The 21,575-nt window shown below is 51.5% G+C and overlaps 2 protein-coding genes across 2 annotated transcripts in view; one reads left to right on the top strand and one right to left on the bottom strand.

Annotated features, from left to right (window-relative positions):
* The window catches only part of LOC120861624 (epididymis-specific alpha-mannosidase-like), a 35,525-nt gene extending 24,083 nt beyond the window's left edge, over positions 1-11,442 (bottom strand). The window contains 7 exon segments of the mRNA XM_040237332.1: positions 173-220; positions 222-261; positions 1,565-1,664; positions 6,228-6,333; positions 8,747-8,893; positions 11,163-11,217; positions 11,219-11,442. Coding sequence (XP_040093266.1) covers positions 173-220; positions 222-261; positions 1,565-1,664; positions 6,228-6,333; positions 8,747-8,893; positions 11,163-11,217; positions 11,219-11,442 — 720 coding nt within the window.
* A 3,678-nt stretch (positions 11,443-15,120) lies between these two features.
* LOC120861625 (epididymis-specific alpha-mannosidase-like) overlaps positions 15,121-21,575 on the top strand; it is a 34,584-nt gene continuing 28,129 nt past the window's right edge. The window contains 2 exon segments of the mRNA XM_040237333.1: positions 15,121-15,124; positions 21,227-21,399. Coding sequence (XP_040093267.1) covers positions 15,121-15,124; positions 21,227-21,399 — 177 coding nt within the window.

The following is a 21,575-nucleotide window of genomic DNA, read 5'->3' on the forward strand; positions in this document are numbered from 1 at the left end:
CTCATGCTGGAGGGCACAGCAGGGCAAAGATGAGGCTGGGACATCCCATGGCCTGTGTAGCTGCCAGCATCCCAAATGCTTGGGAGAATAGCAGGGCCTCTGAGATGCAGGAAGGAATAGAGGGGGAGAAGCGGAGGCGGGTTGGCAGCAGTGGATGCAGCTCACGGCTCACCTGGTCCTTCTGCAAGGCCTCTTTCAGATCACAGTCGATCCGGGAGAAAGATGTGGCCACTGAAGCCCGCCAGGGCAAACAGAGTGGTGCTGGGAGCCGTCATGGGAGATCCCACCCATGACAGGGTCATGTGGAAGAGAACTGTTAAGCAAGGCTTCAGAACTCAAGGGGCTCCCTAGGCTTTCTCGAGCATCTACCCCAAAATCAGAATCTGTCTGTTTTACTATTTCATGACTTTCACCAACTCCTCTGACATTAACAGGAGGCTAACCCTGACCACCTTTCTCTGGAGAAAATCAACTTAGGGCTATAGCTAATAAGTCTCCTGGACATGAGAGGAATATTTGAAATCAAACCCCCTCTGTTAGCATTCTAGCTTGCTCGGCAGGTATATCCAGACTCTTACAGCTACACATGTGATTATTTACAGCCTCCCAACCGTAAGAGGCACAGAAAGCCTAAACCATAGAGCCTTTCAAAGAGTTAAAAGTTATTAGAGTAGTGCTGATGTAGGATTTCATTATTGGGCCAATGCTTGTTGCTAAGTTCCCATATCTCTTATCCACAGTGCACCTGGGAATGCATTAGTTAACATAGTGAGAATGTAAGAAAAACAAGTGTAGCCTTGAATTTAACCATATTAGATCTTTGAGCTAATTGGTTCTTTCTTGTAACTCACTGCACCTTTGCTCTGTGAAATGTAACTGTTTGGCATTTTCTGAGGCTGACATAGATTAGAAATATAAAGAAAAAACACTTTGAGGGAAAATAAGTTTTCTGGTTGAGCAGCCTTTATCAAAAGAGGATCATAAAATGTTCACAGGCCTCCAAGGCCAGAAGACACTGTACACAACATCATTTGTGGGAAAGGTATGCAGAAAAAATCCTGGTTACGATAAGGGCAAAACTGCTGGAATGTTTGGGCTGACTCTGTATGACCTTGCATCTTTCATTTCCCTCTATGTATAAGGCAAGGTATAAAAGTACCTTTTGAAAAATAAAGCTTTGGGGCCTCACTCACCAAAGCAGCTTGGTCACCCCGTGTTTTTTCTTCTTTTTTTTCCTCTCTCTCCCTCTCCCTCTTTTTCAGGCTGATCCCTTGGAGCATAGGGGCTTCCTCCGTTCACTTATCTGCCTGGGTTTCTACGACCTGAACGGAAAGACGTTCTGCGTCTTCACTCCCTCGGGAGACCGGGAGGGCACATGTGGCCTCCGTGAACAGGGCAAACTTCTTGTCTTGAAGTTTTATTGGTTCTCTATGTAAACCAAGGAATATCAGCCTCTTTCTCTCTTCTATTTTCTTATCTCCAACATTCTTTCCTTATCTCTCTCTAAATCAATCGCCGATGCAGTTCCTCCTTTGGGTTTCCTGGGATCCTGCGGGGGCCGGACCCCGGCGGGGTGGGGGTCGTGGCAGAGGCGCCAAATGAGTCCACCTGCCAGGAGAACTGTGGCTGGATCCCAAACGTTTCATAGAGAAACCCGTGTCCTTCTGCAAAGAGATCAGCCTCCTCAGTGACTGAAGGGTAGCCCCTCACCCCCTAACTCCCTCAAGGCCCCCTGCCCTTCTCTGGGACTGGAGTGCCATCTACCAGGCCAAGCAGGGTCTTGCTGCTGTAGACACTAATACAGAGGGCTCCATCCCAGAATCATCCAACCACTCACTCACTGAATTCTGATTTACAAGCTGCTATATCAAGCCACATCGGCATCACCGATTTGATGGACATGGGTTTGAGCAAGCTCCAGGAGTTGGTGATGGACAGGGAGGCCTGGCGTGCTTCAGTCCACGGGGTCATAAACAGTCAGACACGACTAAGCAACTGAACTGAACTGAACTGATATTGAGCCAGGCTGTTCTGAGGCCATCAGAGAGAAGAGATGGAAAAGTGCTTGGTCCAGCCTCCAGGGAGAGAGGCTGAGCTAATAAGCCCCTCACTGACTGGGCCGGGCTTGGGTCAGATCCATGACTCTTACCTGGTGGCAGCGTGACTCGGGTAAGTTTTAGTAGCATTTGAGCCTGAACTTTTACCCCGATGAGTGAGTCTTGTAAGACTCCCCATCTCCAGGACTGCCTCAAGGACTGAAGGGACTAAGTGTATGTCTTGTACTTAGAACATGAAGTTTATTGTGAGAGGAAAATCAATGTCCACCCTCCGGGGAGCTTGGCTGGTCTTGGAAATGGAGCCCCATGAAATCCCCTGGGGAGGAACCATTGTTGAGAGGTCCATGTCCTTTCCTACCCCAGGGTGATGGAAACACAAGTGTGCTGGGATTCTGGTTGCCATGGTCTAGGCCAGGCCTGTAGGGTCATCTCTGGGGCATTCAGGACAGTGGGCATGGTGGGCTGAGACCAGAGGTGAGGGCTGTCCCCACCGTGGTCACCCCTGAGGAGGGGAAGGGGTCCGCACCTATCCCCTCCTTCCAAGCTCAGCAGCACTTGTCTGACCAGATTCTGGGCTGAGCTATGGGGACCCAAAGAAGGATCAGACACCAGTCACTGCCAGAGACAACCTGTAGCTTCCAGGTGGAGAGGGGAGATGATAAGGTCCTGTGGGTTTAACGGAGGTTCCTGGACCATGAGACCCCTCAGCTGAGTCTGAGATGAGCTGTTCAGGTGGAGACAACAGGAAAGCTTGTGATTGAAAGCACAGGAGGCCCTGTTGTGGGAGCAGCTTAAGAGCAGCAGGAGGCAGAAGGATGAGGTGGAGGCCAGGAGGTGAGGTCTGTGACTGCACTTTGCAGACTAGGAGTTTATTTAACAAAACGTAAAAGCCTTTGACTGTATGGATCACAATAAACTGTGGAAAATTCTGAAATAGATGGGAATATCAGACCACCTGAACTGCCTCTTGAGAAATCTGTATGCAGGTCAGGAAGCAACAGTTAGAACTGGACATGGAACAACAGACTGGTTCCAAATAGGAAAAGGAGTACGTCAAGGCTGTATATTGTCATCCTACTTATTTAACTTATATGCAGAGTATATCATGAGAAATGCTGGACTGGAAGAAACACAAGTTGGAATCAAGATTGCCGGGAGAAATATCAATACCTCAGATATGCAGATGACACCACCCTTATGGCAGAAAGTGAAGAGGAGCTAAAAAGCCTCTTGATGAAAGTGAAAGTGGAGAGTGAAAAAGTTGGCCGAGAGCTCAACATTCAGAAAACGAAGATCATGGCATCCAGTCCCATCACTTCATGGGAAATAGATGGGGAAACAGTGGAAAGAGTATCAGACTTTATTTTGGGGGGCTCCAAAATCACTGCAGATGGTGACTGCAGCCATGAAATTAAAAGATGCTTACTCCTTGGAAGAAAAGTTATGACCAACCTAGATAGTATAAGTATATTCAAAAGCAAAGACATTATTTTGCCAACTAAGGTCCGTCTAGTCAAGGCTATGGTTTTTCCTGTGGTCATGTATGGATGTGAGAGTTGGACTGTGAAGAAGGCTGAGCGCCAAAGAACTGATACTTTTGAACCATGGTGTTGGAGAAGACTCTTGAGAGTCCCTTGGACTGCAAGAAGATCCAACCAGTCCATTCTGAAGGAGATCAGCCCTGGGATTTCTTTGGAAGAAATGATGCTAAAGCTGAAACTCCAGTACTTTGGCCACCTCATGCAAAGAGTTGACTCATTGGAAAAGACTCTGATGCTGGGAGGGATTGGGGGCAGGAGGAGAAGGGGACGACCGAGGATGAGATGGCTGGATGGCATCACGGACTTGATGGACGTGAGTCTGAGTGAACTCCTGGAGTTGGTGATGGACAGGGAGGCCTGGCGTGCTGCAATTCATGGGGTCCCAAAGAGTCGGACACGACTGAGTGACTGAAATGAACTGAACTGAACTGAAACGTTCCCATCACATTCCCTCTTACACCTAGAAAGAAGTCAGTAGAAACTCAGAAGGAAGGAACCACAGATTAAAACGGTGAAAGGAGAGACAGTGTAAAGAAAATTCTCAGAAAAAATCCAGTGCTGTCTTGATGTTCGACACTTGGTATAACTGGGATCACTCTTAGGGGGGTGACAATGGGCTAGAGCTGTAGTCAGTTCTGGCTCATCCACTGCCTCTTTTACCTTCCCTTGGCCTCAGCCTTCGCGTCTGTTCCACAAAATGAAACTTAAAACAATGATGCTCCCTTAGTACCCTGTGTTTCAGTTCAGTCGCTCAGTCGTGTCCGACTCTTTGCAACCCCATGAACCACGGCACACCAGGCCTTCCTGTCCATCACCAACTCCCGGAGTTTACCCAAACTCATGTCCATTGAGTCAGTGATGCATCTAACCATCTCATCCTCTGTTGTCCCCTTCTCCTCCTGCCTTCAATCTTTCCCAACATCAGGGTCTTTTCAAATGAGTCAGCTCTTTGCATCAGGTGGCCAAAATATTAGAGTTTCAGCTTCAACATCAGTCCTTCCAATGAACACCCCAGGACTGATTTCCTTTAGGGTGGACTGGTTGGATCTCCTTGCAGTCTAAGGGAGTCTCAAGAGTCTTCTCCAACACCACAGTTCAAAAGCATTAATTTTTCTGCACTCAGCTTTCTTTATAGTCCAGCTCTCACATCCATACATGACCACAGGAAAAACCATAGCCTTGACTATACGGACCTTTGTTGACAAAGTAATGTCACCCTGCCTTTAGGGATGGGTGAAGCTATTTCTTGCGAAGAAACACTTGTTACACAGCTAGGAATGGGTGTTTGGTGCAAACTGTGTGAGGGGATGGAGAATAGCGGTGATAGAGGGGATGGAGGTGATGGTGGTGGTGGAGGTGATGGTGGGTGAGGCAGTGGTTGCGGCAGTAATGGCCATGGTAGAGATGATGGTGATGGAGGTGATGCTGGGGGTGAGGATGGTGGAGGTGGTGATGGAGTTTTTGAACTGCTCGTGATGGTGTTAGCATCATTGGTGGTGTTTTGGTGGTGGTGGTAGAGTTGACACTGGAGATGTTGTTCTTGTTGTTTGCGGCACTGGTGGTCATGGCGTCAGAGGCCGTTGGGATGGGGAGGTGATGTGCTGGTGGAGGTGGCCCTTCTGTTTGTAGTGGCAGCTGTGATGATGCTAGTGGAGCTGGTGATGATGGCGGTAGAGGTGTTGGTGGTGAAGATGATGCAGAAACTGGTGGTACTAGAGGTCTTCATAAGCGATGTGGTTTAGGTAGTTGGACAGGCGGTGTCTGATGAGATGGCGGTGGTGGCAGTGAAGTAGTGGTGGTGTGTGAGGTGGCTGGGGTGTTTGAGCTGATGGTGGATGTGATGCCAGTGGTGCTGCTGGTGGTCCTCAAGGTGGTGTGGGCAGTGATGACAGTGGCAGAGCTGCTGCTGCTGCTGATGGAGATGTGGTGGTTGTTGATGGTGGTGGACATAATGATTGCGGTGGTGGTGTTAGTAATGGTGGTGGTGGTGGTGGTGTACATGTAATGATGGAGGTGGTCGTGGTGTTAGTGATTGTGCTGGTGGTGATGATGTCGATGTAATGATCAAGGTGGTGGTGGTGTTAGGAATTATGGTGGTCGTGGTGATGATAGAGTATATGCTGTTATTGGAGGTGGTTGGGGGTGTTGGAGGTGATGCAGATGCTGACGGTGGTGGTAATGGTGTGAATAGTGGTGGAGTATGTGGTGGGTGGGGTGATAACAGAGATGGGATCTAACCTTTACTGACCATTTACTGGAGATCCACACACTACATTCAATGTGCTCTGTTTGAATTATCCCAATTTAATCTCAGTAACAATGCTTTGAGGTGTCTCATTATCAAACTTTTTTATAGAGGAAGAAGTTGAGACTTAATGGGGTTACATCACTTGTCCCCTGTTCAGAGGGTTGAGAGCCATGATATAGCCAGCCCATCTGGTCTAAAATCCACACTCAAGCCCTGCACTCAAGGGCACAGGCAAGGGTGTGGCATCAGCCAATCACAGGTTTTGTGGATCACAGTCTCCTGCTGAGAGGTGAATGTGGAGGCCAGACCAGGGCTCAGATACCCAGTCCCAGCCTAACAGGAGACCCAAGGGACCCTGGGTTTGGGAAGGGGTAATCAAACCCGTGAGCTGGAGGATCTGGTCATCAATGTGGGTCATGGCCTCATCGTGCATGACCTGGCCTCCAAGGACAAACTCCAGGCATCTTTGGGCCACAAGCTCACGGACCTTGGCATTGGAGGCAGAGAGAAATAGCCAGGTTACAGCCCCCAAGCTGATCCTGGTTGTGTTTGTTGGGGACATGCCTACAGAGTCTCATGGTCCTTCCTTCAAACTCTTCAACTTCATTTATTCTGCAAAAGCAGGACCCTGTCTGTCCTGGTCAGTACTGTGTCCAGTACCTAGACCAGCACCTGGCCCATGACTGCAGCTTCGTCAAACACATATGTAATATATAAGTATACATTTTGAAATTTTGCTTTTGGAGTAATTTCAAACTTAAAGAACACTTACTAGAATTGTATCGAGAGCTCCCATAAGTACTTCCCCCAGATTATCTCGTCATTATTTTTGCCTGTTTCCTTGAACACTCTCCCATATCCTTACACACATACTTTGTTTCTTCAAAACCATTTGAAAGCACAAGTTAGCCTTTAGAATACTTCAGTATAAGTTTGGCAAGAACAAGATTATTGTAACTTTTGTATACTTATCAAAATCAAGAAATTTAATGTTAAAAACGCTCCTATGGAATTAAGGAACTTTAGGCACAAACTTGGCCACTTTCTCCACTAATGTGCTTCCTCTGGTGCAAGATTCAATCTAGGATCATGAATTGATTTTAATGTCATTTCTCTTTATTATCCTTTAATTCACAACACTTCACGAGCCTTTCTTTTTCTTCCATGTGATTGATAATTTCAAAGATTTCAGGGTAGTTATTTTGTAGACTGTCCTTCAAATTGGGTTTGTCACATGATTGGATGACAAATTTTAATATACATGAAAGAAGGGGAGGATGGAAGATGGGAGATGAAGCTGAGAGGAGCTGACCCCTGGGGATGTCCCTGGACATATAAGGGCAAAGGCTACGGCAGTAAGGTGCAATGCACTTGACAGACTGTAGTTTGATTTGATTTCTGAGGGTACAGTATTTGAAGCTCATTCACTGAAAATATACTGAATGACACCTACATGCACTGTTTCAAAAAACACCTACTACATTCTGGGCATCGTCCAGGTACTGAGGATTCAGCCAAAATAAAGCAGAGAAGAACTCTCTCTTTATGGGCTGTGCCTTTGAGTTACCTTAGCCTGGCAAATCCCATGGACGGAGGAGCCTGGTAGGCTGCAGTCCATGGGGTCACTAGGAGTTGGAGACGACTGAGCGACTTCACTTTCACTTTTCACTTTCATGCATTGGAGGAGGAAATGGCAACCCATTCCAGTGTTCCTGCCTGGAGAATCCCAGGGACGGGGGAGCCTGGTGGGCTGCCGTCTCTGGGGTCGCACAGAGTCGGACACGACTGAAGCGACTTAGCAGCAGCAGCAGCAGCAGCAGCAGCAGCCAAGCCAAACCGCTCTCTGGGGGAGGAGACATATAGTTGTGTTTGAGGGCATTCATGTAAAGAAATGGGGACTTTCTACTGAAGACCTTAGAGAGTTATGCTTCGAGTCAGGATATCTGACCCAGAATCCCACCTGGCTGGTGGGCAGCCAGTTACCTGCCCTCTCTGAACAGAACCTTCTCTGTACAGTGAGGCTGTTGGAAGGAGTCAATGAAATAATGTATAGAAAGGCGTAGGCCAGCACCTGGAATGCCGCAGAGCCCATCAAACGGGAGGCTGGTCCTCTCAGCTCTAAGGTTGCAGGTTTTCATCCCCTCTGGGAGGAACTGGTGGACACCCTGCTTCACCATCTGAGCTTTACTACCCTGAGCAGGTGGCTGGGCCTCTGAGTCTCACCACCAGGGACTGTTCTGAGGGAAAGGGAAGCCTGGAGGGGCCAAGCTCCAGAGAGGCATCCCAGGCGCTTCCATCATGTGGTTACTCCATGTACAGCCTCTCTGAGGAGGGAGGTCACTCCCACTGTAGATGCGGCTGACAGAGGCCCCTGGCCACCTGTGATCACCCAGGGAGGTGGAGGAGCAGGCCCTGGTCCCAGGCTGCCCTCTGTGGAGCGGGGCCTCTCACTCCCCGTGATGAGTGAAGACAATCCCCAGCCAGCCCTGAAACCACAGGGACTGGGGCACCCCTGGCTGGGTCACCAGCTCCCGTCCCCACGGGGGCCACAGATGTGTAAATGAAGGAAGAGAGTGTGGACACAGCACCCCCTGGAGTGCCCAGTGTCAGAGGTGACCCCACTCACACCAGCTGAGCGCCAGCGGGGTTGCCACAGCTGCAATGAATAGCCAGAAAGGTGGGATTAAACACAAACCTATCTCCTGGGCATGGGGCTGACCACAACTCTCATCTAAACTCTGAGAGCAGCCCCAGAGAGTTTAGGGCCTCCTGGTTTACCCAGCACAGCCCCGGCCACAGAGAGCACTGCCCCAGGAGCTTTCTGGAGGGTCATCACTGGGACCCCCAGGCCACTCCTCTCTCAGCTCCCCAGCGAGGACCACCCTGGAGGGCAGCGTTACCTGGAGTTTCTGCTTGGCTGACGCGATGCCATCCCACCACAGTCGGAAGAACTCCTGGTCCACGATGATGAACCTGTGCTGCTTATTACGGGTCAGCTCCTCCACCACCGAGGTATAGACTTTGGTGACATAAGCCTGCATGCTCTCCTAGACTAGGGGGAGGGGAAGGGGGACACCATCACACCAGCTCCATTGGGAATCCCGGAGGCCAAGGAGTAAAATCCAGGGACCCACAGTGTCGGGGGGCCCCTGGCGCTCACACCATCTGCCCCGGACCCTGCCCTCTGCTCTCACTGCTGTTCCAACAAGGGAGCCTCTGTGCCCACTCTGTGCCAGATGCACGATGAATGGTGCACGGGGGGAAGGACACGGGCAGACACTCCTTGATGGGAAGGAAGGTGCTCTCCTGGGGAGATGCCTGTGGAACGGATCATGGCACTGTATGTGACAGAGGGACACGCCGGCCAGGCCCAGGGGCAGGGGCAGCCTCCCAGAAGGACATGCTGGGTGGCCCCGAGGCTGCCATGGGGCCAGACCAGTCAAACCCAGGGGCCCCAGGGGAGAGGTCCAGGGACTCAGAAGGGCTTCCTTGGGCTGAAACGGTGGGGATGTGGGTGTTGGGAGATGAAGCTGAGAGGAGCTGACCCCCTGGGTTTTCCCTATGGATCTACCTGTCTCCTCGCAGGCAGGGAGCCCCCAGGATGGAGCCACACCTGCTTCCCATCTAGGTTAGCTGGCTCACCACGCAGCCTGGAGATGCTGGTTAAAGGAATGCAAAGAGCACCGGGCAGGGAGTCAGCAGGCATGATGGCTATCTCTGGTGACCTTGAGCAGCACCAACCTTCTCTGGTCCTCAGTTTCCCCTTCTGTAAACTGGGGGTGACAGGTCAGCAGCTGCACACACAGGAGGGTGGCCCCCCACAGAGGCTACCCAGTGGGCCCAGGACCAGACTTAACACTCAGCCTCAAGGCTCTTGCTGCCCCTGTCTCTTTATTTATTTATTTATTTTTAAATTTATTTATTTATTTTTAATTTTTACTTTACAATTCTGTATTGGTTTTGGCATAGATTGACATGAATCCACCACAGGTGTACATGCGTTCCCAAACATGAACCCCCCTCCCACCCCCCTCCCCACAACATCTCTCTGGGTCATCCCCGCGCGTCAGCCCCAAGCGTGTCATATCCTGCATCAGACATAGACTGGCATTTCGATTCTTACATGTTATTATACATGTTTCAATGCCATTCTCTCAAATCATCACACCCTCTCCCTCTCCCTCTGAGTCCAAAAGTCCGCTATACACATCTGTGTCCCCTGTCTCTTTAAAATGAGCTCCTCACTTGTTAACATCTCATGTAATGAATTATATCCATCATCACAGAGCGGGGTTGTGTGTTTTATTTCCTTCCTTCTTCCAGAAGAGAGCTCAAGGAGGCATGTCTAACAATTTAAAGTCACCTGCCCGGAAACCTAAAGAAGTCAGAGTCTTTCCCCCTCTCCCTCCTGGCACCATTCATTCATTCACCCCCTACTCATGGAGTCTCTACTCCACCCATCAGGCGGGTTGAGGATATGTTCATAGACACAGTGGATGAAGCCCCTACCCCGGCAGCTGATGTTCTAGTTTGGAAACCAGAGATTCACAAGCTGGTAAGTAACATATAAGGAAGGGAGTAGGGGAAACATATACAGGGGAGTAAGGGCTTTCCAGCGGCCCAGCAGTAAAGAATCTGTCTGCAGTGCAGGAGATGCAGGGTCCCTGGGTCGGGAAGATCCCCTGGAGAAGGAAATGGCAATTCACCCCAGTATTGTTGCCTGGAGAATCCCATGGACAGAGGAGCCCAGCAGGCTACAGTCCACAGGATCACAAAGAGTCAGACCCAGGATCACAAAGAGTCAGACCCGACTGAAGTGACTGAGCACAGCACATACAGGAGAGTGGGCAGGGGTGCCAGGAAGGCCTCACGGTGAAAGCCCTTTTCAGGAACAACCAGGAGAGAGAGAGAAGGACTGAACCCCTCAGGCATCTGGTGGAAAGACTTCGGGGCAGAGGGAACAGGCAGTGCAAAGGCCCCGAGGCCCCTGCTCCCTACAGAAGTGAACCTCAGGGTGCAGAGCGGGTCCCCAGACTGGGCCTGTGACCATGCCCTTCCTCAGGCCCGTGCACACTTCATTTGATCTCTGCTGCCTGTAATTTTCCCCAGTACAGGCGGGGAAACTAAACCACAGAGACAGGAAGCGACTGGCCCAAGCTCTGCCTCACAGACTGTCCATAACCGAGGCAGAGACAGAGCCCAGGCTGACTTTCCCTGTGGTGCAGACCCAGGGCACAAACCCACACTGGATTCCAGTGGGGGAAAAAAAGGAACTGCAGCTCCAAGAGATGAGCAGGGATCACTGAGGACACCCACCTGGAGGTGTGGTGGACCCATGTCCACGTGGTGGTGGGGCACCACGAAGACCCTGGGCCTCCTGGGGCCTCAGCAGCACCAGTTGCATGAACACGGGCAGCCAGCTGGGTGACTCCATCCCACTGGTCTGCAGGCAGGGGTGGAGGACTTCACTCTGCCTCCAGGGCCCGGCTTCTCTGGAGCTGATTGGGCTACCGCTCCTCAGGGGAGGAGGGAGGAAGAAAAAGAGGAGAGACGCCCACATGGATGCCGTCACCTGAGCAATGCAGGCTGGAGACATTCGCTCACTGCCCTTCTGACGTCCACTCCCATCTGCAGTTTCCTGGCAATCTCTGTCCACTTTCAGGCCAAATACTGAATGTCACTTCACCAGGGAAGCCTGCCAGACTTTACTCCTTCCAGGAATGCTACTCCTTTCTCTAATGCCCGTGCCCCTCCTTTGTGCCTCTCCAAGCTCTCCCTGCCCATCTCTACTTACAGCCCTCTGACTGGCTGATTGACTCAGAAGCTGCCCTACAAAACTCAACACTCCATCCGGGGAGTGCCACCACCTGGAAGGCTGCCTTGATCAACTCTCTATCACATGGAACCCCCAATTGGAGCCTTGCAATAAGGATTGCAGTGGCTCTTTTGTGGCCCCATGGACTGTAGCCCAGCAGGCTCCTCTGTCCATGGGATTCTCCAGGCAAGACTACTGGAGTGGGTTGCCATTCCCTTCTCCATAAGGAGTGTAATCTCCATTTTAAGGAGGAAAACGGGCTTTCACAAATAGTACCTGACTTACCCGAGATCACATAGCTACCTGAAACTTTCTAAATAGGATCTGGGTAATCGATAGTGACCTTGACGAGATGCCTAATCTCTCTGGGCCTCAGTCCCCCATCTGTAAAATGGGATGGCCATTGAGGAGCCGGGGATCAGGGACAGAATGCACAAGAGATAACAACCTCAGGGTCTCCTTCCTGGGGGAAGGCTGGTCACGTGGTGCAGCTGAGTGTTGCCTGGCATTGTCTCTGTGCCCCTTGACCGAGGAGCAGAGGATTCATGGGGTGGGGTCTTCTGCCTGAGATCCAAATGTCTTATTGGCATTTTCTATTATGACCAGAGCTGAGAGTCATTCTCCCTTCTGGCCACCTTGTCCACCATACAACTGGAGAACATGGTCTCCAAGCAAGTCTTCATCCTCTCTGTCCCATCTCCCTTCCTTGGCCCACATCTGACATAATTTGACCTTGACCTTCCTCCTACTGAGAACAGGGTCTAGTTTCTTCTCCCTTTGTAGCTGGTGAGCATGTGACTCACTAGTAATCAGCAGAATGTGGACAAGATGCCCTGTGTGACTTGGAGGCTGTCAGAAGTGGCAAGGTGGACTTTACCTTGGTCCCCGGGGCACTCACATGTGGAGGTGGGGCTGCCATGCTGGGAGGAAGCCCAAACCAGGCCACGTGGGAAGGAGATGCGGCGAAGCCCTGAGAGTCCTTCAAGAGGGAAAGGCAGGCCAGCCCCGCTGCTCCAGCCCCACGTGGCCTCCCCGACGTGGAGACCTCACGCCGTGTCACACACGTGTCCGTTCTTGTCCTTTTCTCCAGGCCTGTGCATTAGCTGTTCTTGCTGCAGCTCACTCGAGGTTGGATCTGATACTCATACCCCCACCTACCACCCATCCATGCCTCTCACCTCCAGCAAGCACCTGGGCTGGAAATGATGGCTGACCTGGTGGGGGATACCCAGAGCCTTGTTCCCGAGGGGCCTGACCCTTGGTCAGCATGCCTTCCTGAGTCACAGCACTCACCTGTCTGTTCACCTTCCAATTCCCAAGACTCCAATCCCCAAGTAGGTTGCTGGGAGTGATGATACAGGAGGCCCCTCCTGTTTCCATCTCACATATTCTACCCACTGGGGACCCCGTGCACTGCCCACGAATTTGGGGTGTACATGCCTCCTAGAGGATGGGGCCCCAGAGTCACAGGTGCCATCTCCAGACTCCAGCTCACCTGAACCTTCACCTGGCCACTCCATTCCTCACTCAAGCCTGCAGCTTCTGGAAACTGGGCTCACAGTGGGAGCAGAGACCCCGTGGTCATGAGTCCCCATCACATCTCCTCACTAATATGCACGTGTTGCCTGGTGTCACTATGTCCTCTCTTTGAGACTCACTCTGGAGGAACCAGCAACCACATCATGGGATGTTCAAGTAGCCTGTGAAGAAGCCACGTAGGGATCCGCTGAGGCATCCTCCCCACAGCCAGCATTAACTTGCCTGCCACATGCAGGTACCTGGCCTCTCCTTTCCTCTTCATATTACTTCCAATGCCACCAGGGAGCCCCTTCTATAATGGCATAGCTCTCATCTTCCCCAGCCTACAGGGGCAGCCCCCACTCTGAGCTTGTTGATGATGTTAGTGCCTGGTAAACCGAGGGTCCCCGGGGCCTCCTGGGGAACATTGTCTGAGCTCACCTACCACCTTCACTGCAGCCCCTTCCTACGTCTCTGCATCTCTAATCCCTTCCCCCTCCGTCCGCCATGTAGAGCTGGCATCTCTTCTTCACGCATGTGGACCAACACTGACCAGCTTCAGGGCATCTTTGCAGCCTGTCAGTCTGCCTCCTGCTGCTAAGTCCTCTCTGGCTGGCATTTATTCTACTTTGGCTGTCACAACAGGTAACACAGAGGGGGCTTAAACAGCAGACATGTATTTTCTTACAGTTCTGGAGGCTGCAAGACCCCCGGGAGGGTGGCGGCGGGCGACGTTTCTGTGACAGCCTGAAGGGCTCCCTGTCCTTCCCTCGGGGGTTGGCACGTCGCTACAGGGACAGGCTACAGCACAGGAGCAGATTTCTAGGACAGGTTCTGCATGTCCAGCCTGAAGGGGCTATTTGAGGTCTTGGGTTCTGTGACCAACAGCAAATTGTTGTCAAGGCCCCTCCCATGAGGTGCACCACATTGGATCCAGGCACCGTGAGGAGAACGCAGGGTGCTGCCAGCTTTCTCCGCAGCAATGCCAACTTGTTCCCATCGTCACATGTGGGCGTGTGGCCTGTGACCTCTTCTTGATCCAGGTCATAGCTGCACACGGGAGTGTGAAGCGTGACTTGTTCTGGGTGATCTAGCGAAAGGACAGCCCAACCCTACGTTATGGTGCGTGGGAGCTTGTAGGACGGACATGTCGGCAGCATTTCCGTTTGTTCTTTGTAAGAACAAATTAGTGCTCTCTGTCCTCTAGGGCGAGTGGACTGGCCTCAGGGCTCAGGCTTGCCTTGATGGGCAGATTGCCTGGGGCTGCACGTGTACCAGGAAGGTCCCCACAGCAGCTTGGACCCAGCATCCTCTTGCTTCCAACCCTCCGTTGCGCCCAGTGTCTGCCCTCCAAGCGGTTGGCCCTCAGCTTGCATCTCAAACCCTTAGGACTTGTCCCACCTGCCTCTTTGGCCTCACCTCCCACACCCTCTTCTGCTCCATTCCAGAAGCTATTGGAAGGCCCACTGCCCCATCCCCACAACCCCTTTCCTCTGCTCTTTCCTGGCCTCTTGTGTCCCCTCCACCTGCAAGGATTCACACTTCCTCCCAGCACCACCTCAGCATGACCAAATCCTCCCTACAAGGTCGAGCCCTTTGCGACCTCAGGCTCTTTGCAGGTGCTGTTGCCTCCACTGGGAAGCATCTTCCTCCACTTTCTGATGGGCAGGTTGTTAGTTCTCCTGTACGTCTTTTCCCTCTATGAAAGATCTTCCATGGACCTCCCACCTGCTCCTCCATAGCATTTACTTATAAATATAACTCTACATTAATCTGTGTGTTTCGGTAACACCCTCCTCACTCACTAGACAGGCTTCATGAGGCTTCATTCTGTTCTCTACTGTATCAGCACCTGGAACAAAGCAGGAGTTCTTTATCTTTTGTGTAGACACATGGATGTAATCATTATGAACATTCCTGTTCGCTTCTAACCTGGTCGACATGGGTGATTCCCAGGGTGCAGTGTATAAAGCTCAACTCAGCCACTCACTACAATTCCACTTCATCCTGATTCATGGGCAAATTACTTAAGCCTGGAGCAGAGTGACATACAACTCCTGCAGCCTAACTCAGAGCCTCAGGCTTCTGACCTGTGCAATGGGGATATATAGGTCTGCCCTTAGGGTGATTTGGATGTTAAGCTGTTGGGAAGTGATCACCCAAGTTCTGGCCACAGAGAACAACTGCTTATACACAGCAGGTCCACCCCACTGCAGGCTTCAAGGCTGCCCTGTGTCCTCTTCTCACGTTTTCATCCATACACAACCCCTCCACCCAACTCTATCTCAGGCTCTGTGCTGGGAGATGAGGCAACAGGAAATGTACTGCTTTCAGGATGCCCTTGCTGGGGAGAAGGGCCTTGGCCATGGTGGGCTCTGCCCACAGGAGAAGCTACTGTGGTGGTTTGGGGGCTCCTGGAGGACCCAGGAGGCCTTCCTGGCTCCCCTCCCTCATCTGAGTTTCTACCATCCTGATTTAATTTCCTGTTACTACTGTCCTGATTCCTAGACCTGATTCAGTTCTGAGATTTGCCACTTCCACTCAAAAGGTGGTGCTGCTGACAGAACCCTTTTTGATTAGACCCTCATATCTCTTTCTTTTTTAAAAAATTTATTTATATCTAATTGAAGGATAATTGCTTTACAATATGGTGTTGGTTTCTGGCATACATCAACAGGAATCAGCCATAGGCTTACATACGTCCCCTCCCTCTTGAACCTCCCTTTCTTATAGCAAATTCCCACTAGCTACCTATTTTACATATGATAGTGTCTATTTGCGTGCTACTCTCTTTATGTTTGGTCACAATGCCTGCCATAGAGTCCTCCTGCGTGCCAGGAGCTGCTCCTGTGCCCTCGTGCATGCTCACACCTAGGAGGAGGGCTGTCACACCCTGTGCCTGTGAAGGTGCTGAAGCTGAGAGAGTGAGCCTCTCCCACCAGGCAGGTCTGCAGGGCCATTATTGAACCTGGTTCCCTGACTCCAAAAATCTGAAACTTTTTCATTTCTCCTGTTAAAATCTGAGCGAGGCCTTTCAGTTTGAAGCCATAGCAAGGAAGTGGGAATGTGGTGGCCATCTTGTAGTTACCTTCATACAAACTTCTGAGTCTCCTTAATGCAGCCTCAGACGTCACCTCCTGGCCTCATCCTCTTCTCTCTACTTCCTGCTGTCCTGCTGTCCTGCTGTTCCCATCATAGGGCCTCCCGTGCCTTCAGTCATAAGATTTCCTATTGTTTCCATTGGAATAGCTCATCCTAGACTCAACTGAAGGGTCTCATGGTCCCGGAATCTCCACTGGGGCCACAGCACCTTATCACCTCCCCTCTTCATCCTGAGACTACAAGTGGCTTCTGGCAGGGAGTGCCATCTTGTTAGGTAGTTAGAATAGGAAAAAGGAGTCCAGAATGGTGGTGGCTAAAAGATAAGGAAGGGAAAAGCCCACAAAAATAGAACAGAAGAAGGTCCGAGTGAGTGAGAACCTCAGGTAAAACAAACAGCACTCCTAGCTAGCCTGATTTACATAGGGCAGGCCCAGGAAAAGGAGAAAAAAAAACATATAAAAAGAGGAGCCAAAATTGGGCTGGGGGGCCTCTCTTCGCATCTTTTGGGTGGTCATTCCCTTATGCCTCGAGAAGGTATTTTCCTTTACTTTCTAAATAAAACTGAGCTGTAGCATGGAGCTGCAACACCAGCCCATCCAAGAGCTGTAACACTGATCCGTGCATCACTTCAAATTTTTGTTGCGACAAGACAGAACCGAGGAAATTACACACTCACTTGATAATCTGATTCTCCTCTGGGTCCCCAGGGCTCAGCCCAGGGTCTGGTGTGACAAGCCCTGGTGGGCGCAGAGGCAGTCGGTGGGTGCTGGTTCACCCTCCTTGTGGGTGACCACACAGGGACATCCCTCACTTCTGGTCTCACCATGCCCACCACACTGAATGCCCCAGAGCACAGCACCCAGAATCTTGGCAAAGGTGGCTTCTCATCACTGTGCCAGGAAGGGCTGTGGAACCCTACAATATGGTTCATCCACAGGGGACTCTATGAGGCTCCATTTGCAAGACCAGTCAAGCTCCCAGGACCCGCAGAGTAAGGACACCGATTTCCTCTCAAAATAACCTCCCAGTTCTAAGAACAAGACATACACTTATTTCCTTCAGATCTGGGGACAGTCCAGGAGACAGGGAGTCTTACAAAATATCACTCACAGAGCTTGAATTTGAGACTCAAATGCTGCTGAAACTTACCCAAGTCACATTGCCAGCAGGTAAGGGTCACAGATCTGACCAGAGCCCGGCCCAGGCAGTGAGGGGCTTGTTAGCTCAGCCCCTCTCTCTAGTGCCTGAACCAAGTACTTTCCCATCTATCCTCTCCTGGTGGCCTCAGGACAGCCTGGTGGCAGGTGATATTGTTCACAGTCCCATTTTCCAGATGAGAAAACTGAGGCACAGAGAGCTCAAGGGTTTGCCTGCACCCAGTAAGCAAGTTGGACTCCAACCAGGTCCATCTTGGCCCTGCTCTGCCTCTAACTTGCAGCCCAGGTGCAGGAGGGTGTGCAAGGGGAGGGTAGGTGTGCATCAGACTCTCAGGGGCCCCTTTTCAGACCACTCGTCCCTGAAGTCCTGGGGACTGTGAGTTGTGCCCACCATGGCAGTGTTCCTCAGATGTGTCAGATAGGACATGCTGGACCAACCCTCCTTGCTCCCGGATCCCTGTCCTCCTTCTCACCTTTGTAGACCTCTGCTGAGAGTCAGGCCCTGGATAGGAAGGAAGACGCTGGAAGGTCCCTGTGGGCTCAGGACTCAGGTCAAAATGTTTTCCCAGGTAGACCTCAGGATGGATGAGTTCTTATGGGCCAAGCACGTCAAGGCCTCTGACCTTCTGCTGCTGTAGCTGGGCTTCTGAGGCGTCTCGTTAACCAAGACCACTCTGGCTGCCTGCCAGGGAGCTTGCTTTCTCACCTCTCCATCCTCCATGTCCTTCTCTTTGCATCAGGCCAGCACCCACCCACCTTAGTAGTAGACAAGACACTTCTATGGGGGAACATGTTCTTTCTTTTTTTAATTAACTAATTAATTCCTGGCTGTGCTAGGTATTTGCTGCTATACTGGCTTTTCTCTAGTTGCAGCAAGTGGGGCCTACCCTCTAGTTACGGTGCAAGAGCTTCTCGTTGCTGTGGTCTCTCTTGTGGAGCACGGGCTTTAGCACATGCAAACTTCGGTAGTCATAGGACGTGGTCACAGTAGTCGTGGCTCCTGGACGCTAAAGCACGGGCTCAATTGTTGTGGCGCACAAGCTTAGTAGCTCATTGGCACATGGTATATTCCAGGATCAGGGATCAAACCCACGTCTTCTGCATCAGTAGGCAGATTCGTTACTACTGAGCCACTAGGGAAGCCCTGGAACATAGTTTTTCCCAGAAACTCAGTGAACAGGAAAAGCTGAGTGTGAACAGCAGCCCCTGGGAATGCGAGCTCGTCCCCTCCTGGAGGTGACAGCTCCCCAGCTGGAATTCTCAGTGGAGGCCTGGGAGAGCGGCACAGAGAGAGGGTTCCTTACCCACCCCGTCGGGCCTCAGAGGTGCCGGGGCTCCTCCAGCTGCAGCGACAGAAGTGAAAGGTCCTGGAGAAGGAAAGACACTCTTGGAATGGTCCTGGGACAGTCTTGCTAGGGCCCTGCTGTCCTGGTTCCCCAGCCCCAGCTCTGGGCCGGCCCCCAACCGCCCTCCCCCTCCCAATAGCAGTAATCCCATCTCCTAGATTTCCTCCTCTGTTCCACCTCCCTCCTTCTCTCCGACTCCTCCGCAGCAAGACTAAAGCATGTTTAACCGTCTCCTGAAAAGGAAGGAAGCAGCCCTCCAGCTGGGGCAACAGTCTCATTCCCTATGTCCTCTTGTCCCCTCCATCACCTTGGTCCCTGCACTCTGGATCCGCCCACTGTGCACTGGCCAGGAAGGTCTTGACCTGATCATCGTGCACATTAGGACGCATGTGCAGCTGCGTAAACATCACTGAGTGATAGTGGTTCAAGCAAGAGGGAAGGTCACCTCTCTGGTGCGGAGAAGTCTACAACGGCAGGCTGTTCTGGGCTGCTGCGGGGCGGGGGGCACTGTGTCACAGGCTTCTCTGGCGGCTCAGCTGGTAAAGAATTCTCCTGCAAAGCAGGAGACCCCGGTTTGATTCCTGGGTCAGGAAGATCCCCTGGCGGAGGGTGTGGCAACCCTCCAGTATTCTCGTCTGGAGAATCCCCATGGACAGAGGAGCCTGGTGGGATATAGTCCATGCGGTCACAAAGAGTCGGACCCAACTGAACGACTAAGCACAGCACGCAGCACAGCGTCACAGAGTAATCCAGGCATAAACTGCTGTGTCTTTTGCTCTGCATCCCCAGGGTGTCTCTGCCTTCCTTATATGGCTGCAGGTGGCTCACTCTGCTGAAATGCCATCTCAGCAGGGAAGAGGGAAAGAAAATGGTGAGGAGAAGGCAGGTGCATCTTTGTCCAGGTGACCCAGAACTTTCATCATTTCTGCTCATATCCATTGTTCAGAGCCTAGTCACATGGTCTATCTTCCATGGGAGGCTGGGGAATGCATTATTTATATATATTCATGTCCCATTGGCTATCACTTAGTCACATGGTCTATTTTCTACGTGAGGCTTGGAAACACAGTCTCCAGCCAAGTCTATTATCCTGTCCTAAGAGGGACTCTGTGGTTTTGTTACTAAAAGGAAGGGGATGAATGTGTCATGGGCGGGGGGGGGGGGGGGGGGGCGATTAGCTATTTTATTCGTTAATCACCTGTTCGTTTAGGTCTCAGGAATTCTTTCTCCTTGAGTCCAGAGAAACTGAATAACAGTGACTTGAATCGTTAGGATATCTACTATTTACTTACAAAGAAGGGGGATGATTTAGGGTCTGATTCTGCAGCCCATTAAGTTTTCTCATATTCTCACATCCCAAGATCACAGAATGGCTGCTACAGCTCCAGTCATCTTGTCACCATACATCGACATTCAAGGAAGGAAAGACATGCAAGGGGTGTTATCTTCCCAGCTCTCATTTTTAAGAAAAAGTGAGAAACCTTACCCTGAAACCCAAACAGGCTCAACCCACATATCTTTGAAACTATAACCATAGTACAAGCCCAGCTCCAGCTTCTAACAGGCTGGGAAAACAATATCTGGCAGAGCAGAATGATCTTGCCATGACTGATTAGACCAGTGAAAAGTCACCCCTTGGGACTGAGCTGGTGTCCAGTGAGCAAAGAGAGAATTCTGTGAATGATGAATTCTGGGCCACGGAGTCAGCAGTCATCAAGCCTGCCCTCCTGAGGCTGCCCCTCTGGGGAGAGGGTGTGCCCTCCACAGTTTACTGCCCCCCAGTGCGGTGATATTGACCCACCCTCCCTCTACCTGGACCCTCTACCCCCCAGCCTTCCCCTTTCTCTCCAGCATCTCCTTGGTCTCCTCTATTTCCTGCTCCCCCTCTGCTGCTCCCAGCGGTCCCTGAGGGCTCAGAGCCCCACCCCAAGTCCAACAGCCTGGCTGACTCTCATCACCTCTTTTGTGTACCAGACCCCAAATCTTCCTCTGGTCCACTCTAGCCTCCCAGCAATCACCTTCCTCCTGGTGACTCCTGGCAACTCATCAATGAAGGGCAGTTTGACTTAACACCAGTGATTGGAGTTCTCTGAGTCTTAGTTCTCTCATCTTAAAATGCAGACATTAGCCTCCAGCTTTCTTGGTGTTCAGAAGATATATTTGATGGAGCCCTTAGGGCCTTTAGGTCAATTGTTTATCAAATCTGGAACTTTGTTCAGTCACCCTGACCTCAGGTCATTGTGGCGGCTTGTAAATCATCAATAAAGACAAGAATATTTAGATGATTCTGGGATGGAGCCCTCTGTATTAGTGTCTACAGCAGCAAGACCCTGCTTGGCCTGGTAGATGGCACTCCTGTCCCAGAGAAGGGCAGGGGGCCTTGAGGGAGTTAGGGGGTGAGGGGCCACCCTTCAGTCACTGAGAAGGCTGATCTCTTTGTAGAAGGACACGGGTTTCTCTACGAAACGTTTGGGATCCGGCCGCAGTTCTCCTGGCAGGTGGACTCACTTGGCGCCTCTGCCACGACCCCCGCCCTGCTTGCCCTGGCAGGCGTCAGTGGCCACATCTTCTCCCGGATCAACTGTGACCTGAAAGAGGCCTTGCAGAAGGACCAGGTGAGCCGTGAGCTGCATCCACCGCTGCCAACCCGCCTCTGCTTCTTCTTCCCCCTCTATTCCTTCCTGCATCTCAGAGGCCCTGCTATTCTCCCAAGCATTTGGGATGCTGGCAGCTACACAGGCCCCGGGATGTCCCAGCCTCATCTTTGCCCTGCTGTGCCCTCCAGCATGAG

The sequence above is a fragment of the Oryx dammah genome, unplaced genomic scaffold, assembly GCF_014754425.2.
Source record: "Oryx dammah isolate SB20612 unplaced genomic scaffold, SCBI_Odam_1.1 HiC_scaffold_3, whole genome shotgun sequence".
NCBI classification, from domain to species: Eukaryota; Metazoa; Chordata; class Mammalia; order Artiodactyla; family Bovidae; genus Oryx; species Oryx dammah.